The 11,707-nt window shown below is 43.5% G+C and overlaps 1 protein-coding gene across 2 annotated transcripts; it reads right to left on the bottom strand.

The window, feature by feature from the left end:
* LOC308323262 (pyrroline-5-carboxylate reductase 1, mitochondrial-like) lies at nucleotides 1–6,692 on the bottom strand. Of its 2 annotated transcripts, none has more exons than XM_080774977.1 (8): nucleotides 6,560–6,692; nucleotides 5,265–5,336; nucleotides 5,079–5,149; nucleotides 4,667–4,846; nucleotides 2,636–2,857; nucleotides 2,092–2,184; nucleotides 1,268–1,431; nucleotides 1–1,012 (listed from the first exon to the last, which is right to left on the bottom strand). In XM_080774977.1, the coding sequence occupies exons 2-8, from the start codon at nucleotides 5,329–5,331 to the stop codon at nucleotides 841–843; spliced, it is 969 nt and encodes a 322-aa protein (XP_080631103.1). In that variant the 5' UTR covers nucleotides 5,332–5,336; nucleotides 6,560–6,692; the 3' UTR covers nucleotides 1–840. The 2 variants fall into 2 exon arrangements, with proteins under 2 accessions (XP_080631103.1, XP_080631104.1); XM_080774978.1 differs by having other exon boundaries at nucleotides 5,265–5,364; nucleotides 6,560–6,675.
* Between the last annotated feature and the right edge of the window lie 5,015 nt (nucleotides 6,693–11,707).

Here is an 11,707-nt window from a genome sequence, read left to right as displayed (position 1 = left end):
AAAACAATGCTGAGGTTAGTGCTGCACAATTAATTGAAAAAAAGGTTAGAGATCTAGATTCAGACACCTATGCAATCTCACTTTGTGAAGAACTAGTTGGCTATTCAAATCATCGTAGTTACTCTTATGTTTTTGTTAATGTTTGTATTATACATATTTTCATGGAAGAAAAAAAAATTGGAAAATCGGGATTCACATTTGAGCAAGAATTGTGCAGCACTAGCTGAGGTAATGGCCTAAATGCAGACATTACAGTCACGGCCTTTCACAGTGAACATGGGAACAGAGACATTGTTTTATCAAATCTATGACTTCAGAAATAAAGTGACATACAGTGTCAGAACAACTGATAGTACCTGCAGGAAGAGAGACGTTGTAGTTTTACTGTTTAACCTGACAGAGGGCAGGAAAGCATATAATTACTTGTGATCTGCATTTTGTTAGTTTATCCCTGGAAATGCAATATCTTTTCACTGATGCCCGACAAGTCAGCAGTATGAGGTTTGGTCACCAGCATCAGTGACTGATCGTGTTGGGATCCTTTAGTATTTTAACGATTCCGGTTCATTAACAGTCCTATATGGGGTTCCAAATGGACCCTTACAGGTCTGGAACTCTGAGATTGAACAAATGGAACCAAATGGACCCATATTTGTACACTCAAGAGTTATGGTGGTCCTTGAAATAAGAAATGTTGGAGAACCACCGGTAGTCCGGTGTAATTGCACAGCAGATATCAAGTCCACAGCAGATGTCAAGTCCACAGTGTGATAAAATGGTTCAGTTCCAAATGTGATGGAACTGATTCCGTTTCCCAACCCTGGCGATTGACAGAAGTGCTCAGTTCTTCTTGGTCCTTGTTGGCTTGTTACTGTTGAACAGGCTGATCCCACTGGACCGGACCCCCACATCTGCCTGGGTCACTCCTGGCTGCTGCAGCACCTTGTCCAGAGTGGTCTTCTTTATGGCAGCCGCTGAGATCTTCTCTTGATCAGCCAAGAACTGAAGTTCCCTTTTCAAAGGTCGAGGAGGAGAAGGAGATGGACACAAAAGCCAGACATCAACTGTCAACTGCCAGTTACCAATGAAAACAAGTCCAGTATACATTTCTTTGAGTATAGCTCCACCTGCTGCTGGAGTAGGATATGTGAATAGAAATGTGTATTAAATGGCATAACAATAATTGAACTCCTTTTAGACACGCAGGTGACAAAATAAAAATACGATTGTGTGTTCCTTTGTGGTCGGATAAAACTTGCGAGCCTACCTAGTCCTAATGCAGGAGGCCTCTACAGCGTTGATCAGAAGGCTGCGGAAGCCACCGCTCTCCAGGACATGCACAGCGTGGATGGTGGCGCCCCCTGGTGAGCACACGTTGTCCTTCAGCTGACCAGGGTGCTGATCTGAGTCCAGAAGCATCCGAGCTGCTCCCTTTTAGACCAAACACAAGGAGGCATGTCAGAACGAGGCCCGTCACAATTACTACATAAACACCTAAATTAGTATGTTGAAAGATTTAAAAAAATGACAGTTTGCTAAAAGTACAGAAGAACAGTTACACAATAATGCTAAAAGGATAACAAAAAAGCCTTCAAGGCCCGTTTCCATTGTATTCAATTCATCAAGAATTTGATTATTATTGGTACCTGTCAATTCTTTTTTTTTTTAAAGATATTTTTGCGGCTTACGCCTTTTATTGGTTTTTGAAGGGACAGACAGTAGGCTGACAGGAAACGGGAGAGAGATGGGGGGATGACATGCAGTAAAGGCCGTGTCGGGCTCGGGAGTCGAACCCGCGCCACACTGCGACTGGATTACCAGTCGGGTGCCCAAACGGTTACGCCACCGCCTGGGCCTACCTGTCAATTCTTTGCAAGTTATTTGCCATATCCACTCTGTGCTTTTTGTTTACAAATGTCTAAAAGGTAAACATAACCCATCTGCGAACCGTGTGTGTGTGTGTGTGTGTGTGTGTGTGTGTGCATGGTGTTTACTGTTCATATATTCAAACGGGTATAAGGACTAGTAAACTAAAATGTCATGATCATGACAGCCCTGGAGGATAATGCTGTATAATGACAATGCTCTCACCAGCAGTGCCTGGGCTCCAAGCCTTATAGCCAGTCTCCTGGGCAGGCCCATTTTCACACCACCGTCGGCGAGAGCCTCTACTGCCGTGAATGCCTACAGTACAAGACCACAAATAATACAAACACAAACAAGGAACCTATCAGACAACATGTAATGTAAGGATGGTATCCAGAACACATAACAGTATTCATTCTAGAATGACAAGATAGACTACTAGAATGTCATTCAGGACACACACAAACACACCCACCTTAAAGGGTAGAGAGGCCGCCTGGTAATCAGTTTGCCTCCCCGGTAAACATGTTTGTCCTTGAGTGTCCTTGAGCAAGAAAGACACTTAACCTCTAACAGCCCCCCACGCCAATCTGAGCAGCTGGTAGTTCCCTGGACAAAATATTGTATGGGGGGTCCACTGCAAAATACATACCGGATAACTTTGGGGGTCCTTGACACGAAAACATTTTGAGCACCACACTGATGTAGCGAAACCGTTAAAAGACATTTGTAGAATGGGCCTCAGGTCTTAATGGCTTCATTGACTCACGTAGGCGGGGCCACTGCCACTCAAGCCAGTAACGGCATCGATCAGGTCCTCCTCCACCTCGGTGCAGTAGCCTACACTGGCCATCAGCTGCTCCAGCAGTTTGCCATCCTCCACGTCAGCATGGGTGCCTGTTGCATACACCGTGGCTCCCTCTTTCACCACCACTGGGGTGTTGGTCATGATACGCATCACCTTCGGAGCAGAGCGATACTGTTCCAACTTCTGCAGGGAAGGGTTGAAAATGTACAAGTTACAACATTCAGTAGCAGCCTTAGAATTGCAGTCGAAGATGGCTGGTGTTCACATTATCAGCGACAAAGTGACAAGGCTAAAAGTCACTTTCATTGGAAGTGAACTACACCTCCCAAAATCTGAGTAAGGAAGCTGGCATCTCCGTTCACGAAAATATATTTTTTTCTTCTATAAACAGCTTTTGTCCCCACACGTCTCAAGATTTGCCATTGACAATGAAAGGGGAATTCAGGTCAAAGGTCTGCTAAATCTTGTCCCTGCACGTCTCAATATTTGCCATTGACAATGAACATGAGTTAGACTTTAATATATTAGCACCCCTTACTTCACACGGGTGTGATTTTTATCTAACCATAAATACACCAAGTCTCTGTGTGTGTGTGTGTGTGTGTGTAATCTACGTAACTCGGCAACCGTTACGCCCGGTGTCGAGTCGGTCGGACCCACGGTTGTCCAGAACAGCCACAAAAAGACCTCTGCCCGGGCTCTGGACAGGGCCCCTGCCCATGTCCATACAGTATATGGAGCTGGCCTGTTCTGACATCACAGCACTCCATATTTGGGCATGCCTGACACATGAGGCCTCTGCCCGGGCTCTGGACAGGGCCTTGCCCATGTCCATATATGAAGCTGGCATGTTCTGACATCACAGCACTCCGTATTTGGGCATGCCTGCCTGACACAAGACTCCATAAGCTGGCCTGTTCTGACATCTGGACAGGGCCCCTGCCCAGGGTTCAGAATGGAGAAAAGGGACACAGTCATAATATCTGGGTGGGGCCTGCATTTCCAACTTGCGTCATTCCAAGTAGGCCTCCAACACAGTCCAACAGGCCTTTTTTTCCTTAATTTCTGCTAAGCAGCAAGCTATATAAGCTTCGATGATTTTGATTTATATTAGGATCAATTTGCATGACAGTAAAGACGAAACGGAAGTGGGGACTCGGGAGAAAGACTTAGGCTTTATCGCTTACTCATGATCAGAGCTTCCGTTCTCCAGACTATATGACGGAACTTGTGAAGCATTTGAAAATTGCGAGGGGCAACAATCTGGCCATGTGAGACTACTGCATGCATGACAACTTACGAGTACGCTTCTGCTTGGCTGCCACTCTGTCTCACTGCACAGCGGCAGCTACAAAACTGAAATTTTCTCAACTTTGCCACGCCACTTTTCGCCCAGTCGCTCTTCTTCCTAGGCAATATATTTAACCTTTCTCAGAATACGCAAGCTAAATACCACTGCTGATACCAGCATAAGCCGGATGATGATCACATTATATTTTATGTAATGCAAACAATCATCGTTTGGCACAATGTGAGAATATCAATATAACAGACAGCCATCTTAACAGCACAGAGAGTTCCTGTGTTCCATGTCAGAGAGGATCCGATACAGACAGGAACGACGGACTGGTATTTCATGTTTGTGATCACTCTGCATGAGGCACAGCTCAAATTAGACGTTATACAATAGTTCACCACTTGACTTAACCACTTGACTTATACCTTATTGTATGTCAGATTGTGAAAATAGCTGAGCTCACAAAGCGGCAAATTTTGTAGTCCCCCCAGGGGTCTACAGTGCACTTGCCTGGACCCTTGCAGTTGCAGTGCGTCACAACACATTGTGTTGTGAGTTCGTAGATCGGCAGCAAGCGGACCCCATCTGTTTTCAGATGGGGTCCGCTCTATGCAGCCGAATACAGATACCATCTCCTGGTCTTTGGATCAATTTGAGACCATGACGTGAAACTGTGAGCGAAACACTGGACTAACCTTTTCTATGGAGCTGATGGTGACGCCCGCAGCACAGGACACGATGAGATGACGATCTTCAATGTCTGGCCCGATCTCATCCAGGACAAAAGGAATGATGTGGGGCTTCACGGCCAAGAAGAGAACGTCACTTTTGGAGACCGTCTCCTTGTTGCTCGTGGTGAGACTGACACCCAGTTTCTGTATGAAGTAATTGTTATTACTTATTGTTAATATGTTAATTTCTTCAGTGGACAAAAAGGTGAGCCAAAGAAGCACTAATACAATTTTGCGTGCACACACACACACACACACACACACACACACACACACACACACACACACACACATTATTGATAAAGTGATGAACAAATTTGGGTAAATCAATAGCAATTGTTGTCCGACCATCTCTACTAAGTAGTAAAGTACCCACCCGTAGCCCTAACACGCTGGGCAGGTCTATATTAGGGGAGCTGGCAGTAATTCTGTGGGTGGAAATCACACCTTCAGAGGAAGAGGTGGGGGTCAATAAATGCAATTATTGGAAAAGACAAAACAGCATCAGAGTCTAGACAAAATATAATTATGTGATGATGAAGTATTCATGGCTCAAACTAACCTGCAGCAGTGAAGCCTCTGACCAGAGCATGGGCCAGCTGACCCGCTCCTATGAACCCCACACTCATCCTCCCTGTGGAAGGAGAAATAAGAATCCAGGTCTATGAAAACATAGGCCAAAACAAAAGGAAACAATGAACATATGAGCACTACTTTAAACCTAGAGCATCACAGTCTCACTCCCTTTCAGAACGACAAGCGGCCCGGAAGAGAAACGTTTCAGAAAGTATTTATTTAAAGACCTTTAAGGCTCGGACAAAGCCAACTCGCCTCATAAACAATATATTTTTAAATAAATACTTTCTTTGGGAAAAATGAAATGGAAAGAATGGGAAAGTCCCGTGACGCTCTATATAGATCGGCTATTTGGAAATACAAGCTACATGAATCTTGGGGAAAAAGTGGAAAAATTGGGAAATCTTTTCGAAAAATTAACAACATAAATCTGTTATGGGGGTCCCTGGCACAAAATATTTTTAGATGTGGGGTCCCCGGTCCCCGGTCCTTGGACAAACGGATATTAATTTGGAGGTAGGCCTACTTGACAAGTTCAAGTTTATTGGTCATTTAAAATACACACACCTTATACAATGTATTCAGGGTTTTCTTTTTTGACCAAAAGGGAGTGTTTGGCAGAAGCCTCAGCTTATAATGCCAGCCCTTTTAATATTCAAAATAGCTATAAAAAGGATGAAAAAAAAGACAGACAGACAGACACAGACAGACAGAAAAACATAACAAAACAAAACAAAAACAAGAAAATATTTGAGAACCACTGGTTTGAACATTATCCCAAATAAGCAACTTTACAGAAAAACAAGCCTGTCCTAAGTCCTGAGGATGATCTGTCTTGAATAAACCAACAGCAGCAAATGCACTTGTGATGATATACTCTAGTCTAAGGCATATATGTGTGTGTGTGTATATATACACTTCGTCTTACGGCAGTGCAGTGTCTGTCGCCTGTCGCTTGCCGAATGCGAAGCGTTGTTGTGACTGAGACCTGGAGCACTGTCACAACAACGCTTCGCATTCGGCAAGCGACACCCTCACCACCTTCGTGCATTATTTAAAATAGAACGTTATCACTAACACGTAACACTAGTTGCATGTGCTCACATGATGAGCAGCAAGGGTTATTATTCGTTATCAAATGGTAGAAATTATGATTTGCAAGTCGCCACATTAACAAATTATTAGTTACTTCCTGCTTGTCTGGAGTTAAGAAGACATAAGAAACATAGTGAGAGCAGTCAAGACTCAGTCAAGAGTAAATAACAGCAGGGCTGCACTTACAGATATTACCACGAAGAGTTTGTCAGTTGTGTTATTATTATTAACCACAAGGTTACTTCTGCGGACTGCGGTGACAACACGATGATGTATCAACTTGTCAACGTGTCCTCGTTGTCTCGCGCTCTGGACGGCGTGTACCTGTTGTGGAATTTAGATCGACAGGTGAGGAAACCAATGAATGGGTAGCTTTGGTCAACACGTAGGAGCGTCTGGCCAATCTCCATGCCGGTGCATCATGCGCATCCTGTTTAGAGCGGATATGGAAACTGGATCTGTGTGTGTGGTGATGACCGGATACAGTAGGCGGAATTTAGCTCGGATAGGAGCACTCAGCAGTAAATAGAAACCAAGCTTTCCTCGGGTACTGTGTGTGGGGATGGGAAACATCATTGGGAAACATTAATGTGCCAGAGAGTTTGGTAATGTGCCAATACCGCCATCTACTGATAGAATTCATAAAAAGCAGGATGTTTTCATTAATCCTCCACACAGTCGGCTACTGTACTGTAGTGTACAAACTACAAACCTAGCCAGGCTATCAATGAAATGCTTTGCTATCTCCCGACGCCTTCGGCTGGTGGAGTCAAAAATATCCCTGGGAAGATTCATCTGGCGTTCCTTAATTGGTTCTTCCACACATGAATCCTCCAGACTAGTAATTAGTCTGTCTGGCCAATGCCAGTTTATCATCATGGACAACCAATGTATTTGTTGCACTACAGATTAGCCTACCTTTGAAACCTTCCGATGAGATTTAGTGCAGATATAGTTTTGGAATCCTTTCCTGAAGGATGACGTTAATTACAACAAACTATTATGCTAAATTAACCTCGAAAAACAGAGTTTATAGTAGGCCTATGTTCCTTTTCATAGAAAAAGGAAATTTCCTTCCTATATGATGTAAATGCGGATTTTGAGGATGGCGTGACAACAAATGGTCTGGTAATTATGTATTGTGCACTTTGATCCAGTCAAGCCAGATAAATTAGTTGAATGAAATCACTTTCCGTCATACTGATACTGAACTGTAATACATAAGGCCTACCACATGATGGCAACACAGTCCAGGGTTGTTTCAAACACCAGGATTGGGCAACAATGCAATATTGTTGAGTCCTGCTCAATTTACAATACAAGTTCACCATGCTTGCGAGCTCATAGATCTGCTCATAATAATGGCTATAAATCTGTTTTAGGAGTCCTGTCAGGTGGATTAGAAGTACGGTATGGACACTATAGCAAAGCTCTGTCTTCATTGACTAACATGACACACAGAACATCTGTTTCTAGCTGTCAAGAGAGTAGGCCTAAGTGAGCTTTTATAGGTAAATGGAAGCGACTTGATTGGAGGTGGCTTCATCATTGGTTGTACAGTAGGTGTGGTCCTGCTCCTGATCGTATGTATGAGCTCCCTTAGTTGTATAGTCATTGCATACATGTATACAGCCTCCTCAGCAGCTATAGTGTGACAACAATACAATGATCAAATTAGTCAAAATAAACCAGTAAGACGCCTGAAGGGCAAGGTTGCGTGCACTGGCCATATATGGAGCGTGTCTTGATTGTACAGGGTTTGATAAGGTCAGATCAACATATGGAATGTCACAACAGGTCAGTTCCATATATGGAGATCTAAGGGTGTCTTGATGAGGGCTTAAGGGTTTGATGAGGGCCCAGGTAGGACCTTAATTTCTGGGCCTGTTGAGAACTAGTTCTCGCCGGCTGCCGGGCGTGGCTGCACAAATAACTTTGGGGCAGGCCTGTCTAGAGTTTAAATGGACAGGTATTAGACAAAAAGGGAGACATCGAAGAGGAAGGATGGATGGGGAAGGATCAACATATGGAATGTCAGAACAGGGAGCTCCATATATGGGCTTAATTACTATGATATGATCCCTGATTTACTATCATCCCCTGATGATGTCATAGTGATGTCACTAGACCCATGTCATAGTGATGTCACAAGACCTGGGCACAATATATGGGGGCTTTCCACATGTACAGTATGGTGATATTGAGTTACAAAATACGCAAGGTTTCATATAGCATGTGTTGCTAAATAGTATAATATAATAAAATAAAAACAACTATGGATTGTGTGTGTGTGTGTGTGTGTGTGTGTGTGTGTGTGTGTGTGTGTGTGTCTCTCTCTCTAATCTGAGAGTCACACTCTGTATATAGTCCAACTCCAAATCACTGTTCTGGACTCTGAGTTTTATGGCCTGGGGATTGAAAATGTCCCTGAGCCTGATAAATAATGATGCTCCGGTACCATTTGCCAGACTATAACAGAGTAACAGAGTAAACAGTCCATTATTAGGGCGACTGGGGGTCCCTGGTGGTCTTCTGGGCCTTCACCCTGTACTCCGTCTTGTGATAATGGGTAGAGCATCATCCGTACCAGGCAGTGACACAACAACAAATCCAACAAAGTGAGATAACAAGACACAATGTCATGGCATAGAAAATAAGAATGAGGCAGAATATCACAGTCTCTTGTGCAAGTCGAGACAACACTTAGCAGCAGGTATATAATCAGGTATAGAATCACCATCTATTGTGCAATACAAGTCTGTTGAAACATTTGGCAGCAAATCTGATAAATAATTTATGCATAAAGACAGTTGGAATGGAGCGTATTCATAATCATTACATAAAAAGAAGTTGATGCTGCTCCATAGTCTGGTGGAATTACTTTTGATTGATTGATTTATTGATTGATTGATTGATTGATTGAGATTGATTGATTGAATATTTTATTGTTGCTTTTTACAGGCAGTACAACAGGTTAAAACGCAGCAAATGGATGACACAAAAAGCTAGAGCCTTGTTTACATTGTGATCCATTAAACAACCCAACACACAAATTAATTTGGTCAAGTCCAATTTGAATGTGGAGCCAAGCTAAGCCTTACTAAGCCATGTGGACATAGGACATATCTCCTGTTTGCATGAGGCAACTTGATGTTGCAGTACACCCCCTGGACATGGCGGTAGTATGTTGCAGGCACTTAACCCCAATCCAACCCTTGATGCTGAGTGCCAAGCAGGGAGGCATTGGGTCGCATTTTTAGTTACTTTGGTGGTATGATCTGGCCGTGGATTGAACAATGAACGACCTCCCAATCTCAGGATGGACACACTTTAAAGTCAGCCTTAAACCTTTGCCGGGGAGGATAAGTCTTTTGGTAGAACATTTCACTGTGTTGTGGCTGCATAGTAGAAATGCATTTTTACCCCCAAGCATCTTGAACTTGACAAGTACTTGAGAACTGCATCTTTGATAGCTGTGAGACATCATTGGCTCATGACGTGGTCTGGGGGTTAGCTGAGACCTGGGGTACGAGCTAAGAAGCAATCTCACAATCTTATTTTGGGAGGTCTGTAGAGTGTTGACAGATATCTACATTATCAGTCTGCTCATATATTAACCTCTCTATAAGTATAACCTTCCAGAAGGAACAGAGGATGGAAACAGGCCAGTAGTTGCCGGGTTCTAATTTGCACTAATTTGTTACTCTCGCAAGCTTAAATTCTTTTGGAGTGTGACACTGACTGATGGATACATTTGATATGTGGGACCGGTGGCTGTGGTGGTTACAGGGCTCTGAGCTATTTTTTCTTTTATTTTTATTTTTTTTTTAGCAAATCTTCAGTTGTTACCATTCCAATTGGCCATATGGGGTCAGACTTATTCACTTTATTGAAACTACCAATTGATTGGTCCAATACCAACCTATCTTAGACAAGTATTTTTTTAAATAAAATATCAAATGCTGTGCCTTACTATACAACTAGAGCTTTGAGCAATTACTATCACCTCTTGAGTTTATCATGGGTGTTACCCCCGACAGTGGCCAGGGATCACTTTACCAATTCCTCCGATAGTGTCATTCCAATTGGAATTAAGGCACTAATCCCAGGCAACCACACTTGTCATTAAGAAATATACAAGGAGGAAATAGTCAATGAGTTCACCTATAAAATGTAAATCGTAGTTTGGATTGCACACTCTTGTGGCTTTCGTGCTTCGGATGTCGAGGTTCCTTTGACCCCCCCAGCCCCCCCTTTGGCACACTATCTTTTACACCCAGGGGTCTTTAGTGAATAAGGTCTTTAACGCTCTTAGAAAGGTTGATCTTGCTGTGTGCCATGACAAAGGTCACGGGTGGCCTGTCCTCTGTTTAGCGGATGGCTGACAGACTGACACCAGAGAGGCTGTGAGGATTACAATGAATACTGAAGTGGGAGTGAGAAGTGGGATGAGTAATGGTTTTCAGGGTGAAAGTCAAGTCAAATGCAAATCTTCTGCACATATGTAAATTCCAAATAAGGAACAGTCAAATTGCACTCTGCCAACCTCCATATGACTCCACAGATTTCAACAACTCTACAGCCAGCGACAAACAAAAAAACTTTGTTAATACAATAGAGCCAACCATTTCTTCTATGGAAACCCTTCTACAGCTCTAGGAAGTAATGCCTCTAAATGATCAGTAAGCCCAATTTATGTTGAACTAAGTGAAATAAGCTCTTTGCGAATGAGATTCAAATCTTTGCACGCAAGATTTAACTCTTGCAGGAACCCATGTGATTCAAGCAAAGCTTATTTAATGCCATTATTGACCTTTGGAAAACCCAATCAATATAGGACAAAACCTGTTTGATAAGGGAGTCCATGGAGGTGGACAAGCAGTGGGGAGCGACCAAATGTGGCTGTACTATCAGGACATTTTCCAATTAGGCTGTGGCTCGCCAGCAGATCAGACTGAGGATAATCCTTGGATTGGATCGAGTGGCTAGTAGTATAAGGGTCCTTACGGGACCAAGATAATGTGAGTGAGCGCCAGAGGGGGACCCGTTGGTTTGACAAATGAGAGTGTCACCATGAGTTATAGGGGAATGAGGAAGTGGACGAGTAAGGAGGAGGGAAGGGAGCAGTGTGCAAAGTGGCGAGATGTGGAAGTGATAGCGAATGAAACTCTCTCACGAGTGTGAGAGGAGAGAGGCAGGAAGAGGGAGAGCTACTGTATGGTTGGAGAGCTGGTACGTGACGTCAGCGGCTTGTTGGATTGAGGTGCCGTGTCCTGCTGATTTTAATCCCATCTGATTAGGGAACAGAGAGCATGCATGTGCCTGTGCAAACCA

The sequence above is a fragment of the Protomyctophum bolini genome (genome assembly GCF_963924005.1).
Source record: "Protomyctophum bolini genome assembly, chromosome: 11".
Taxonomy (NCBI): Eukaryota; Metazoa; Chordata; class Actinopteri; order Myctophiformes; family Myctophidae; genus Protomyctophum; species Protomyctophum bolini.
Note: the sequence above shows the minus strand (reverse complement) of the source record. Positions and strands in the feature narration are given on the sequence as shown.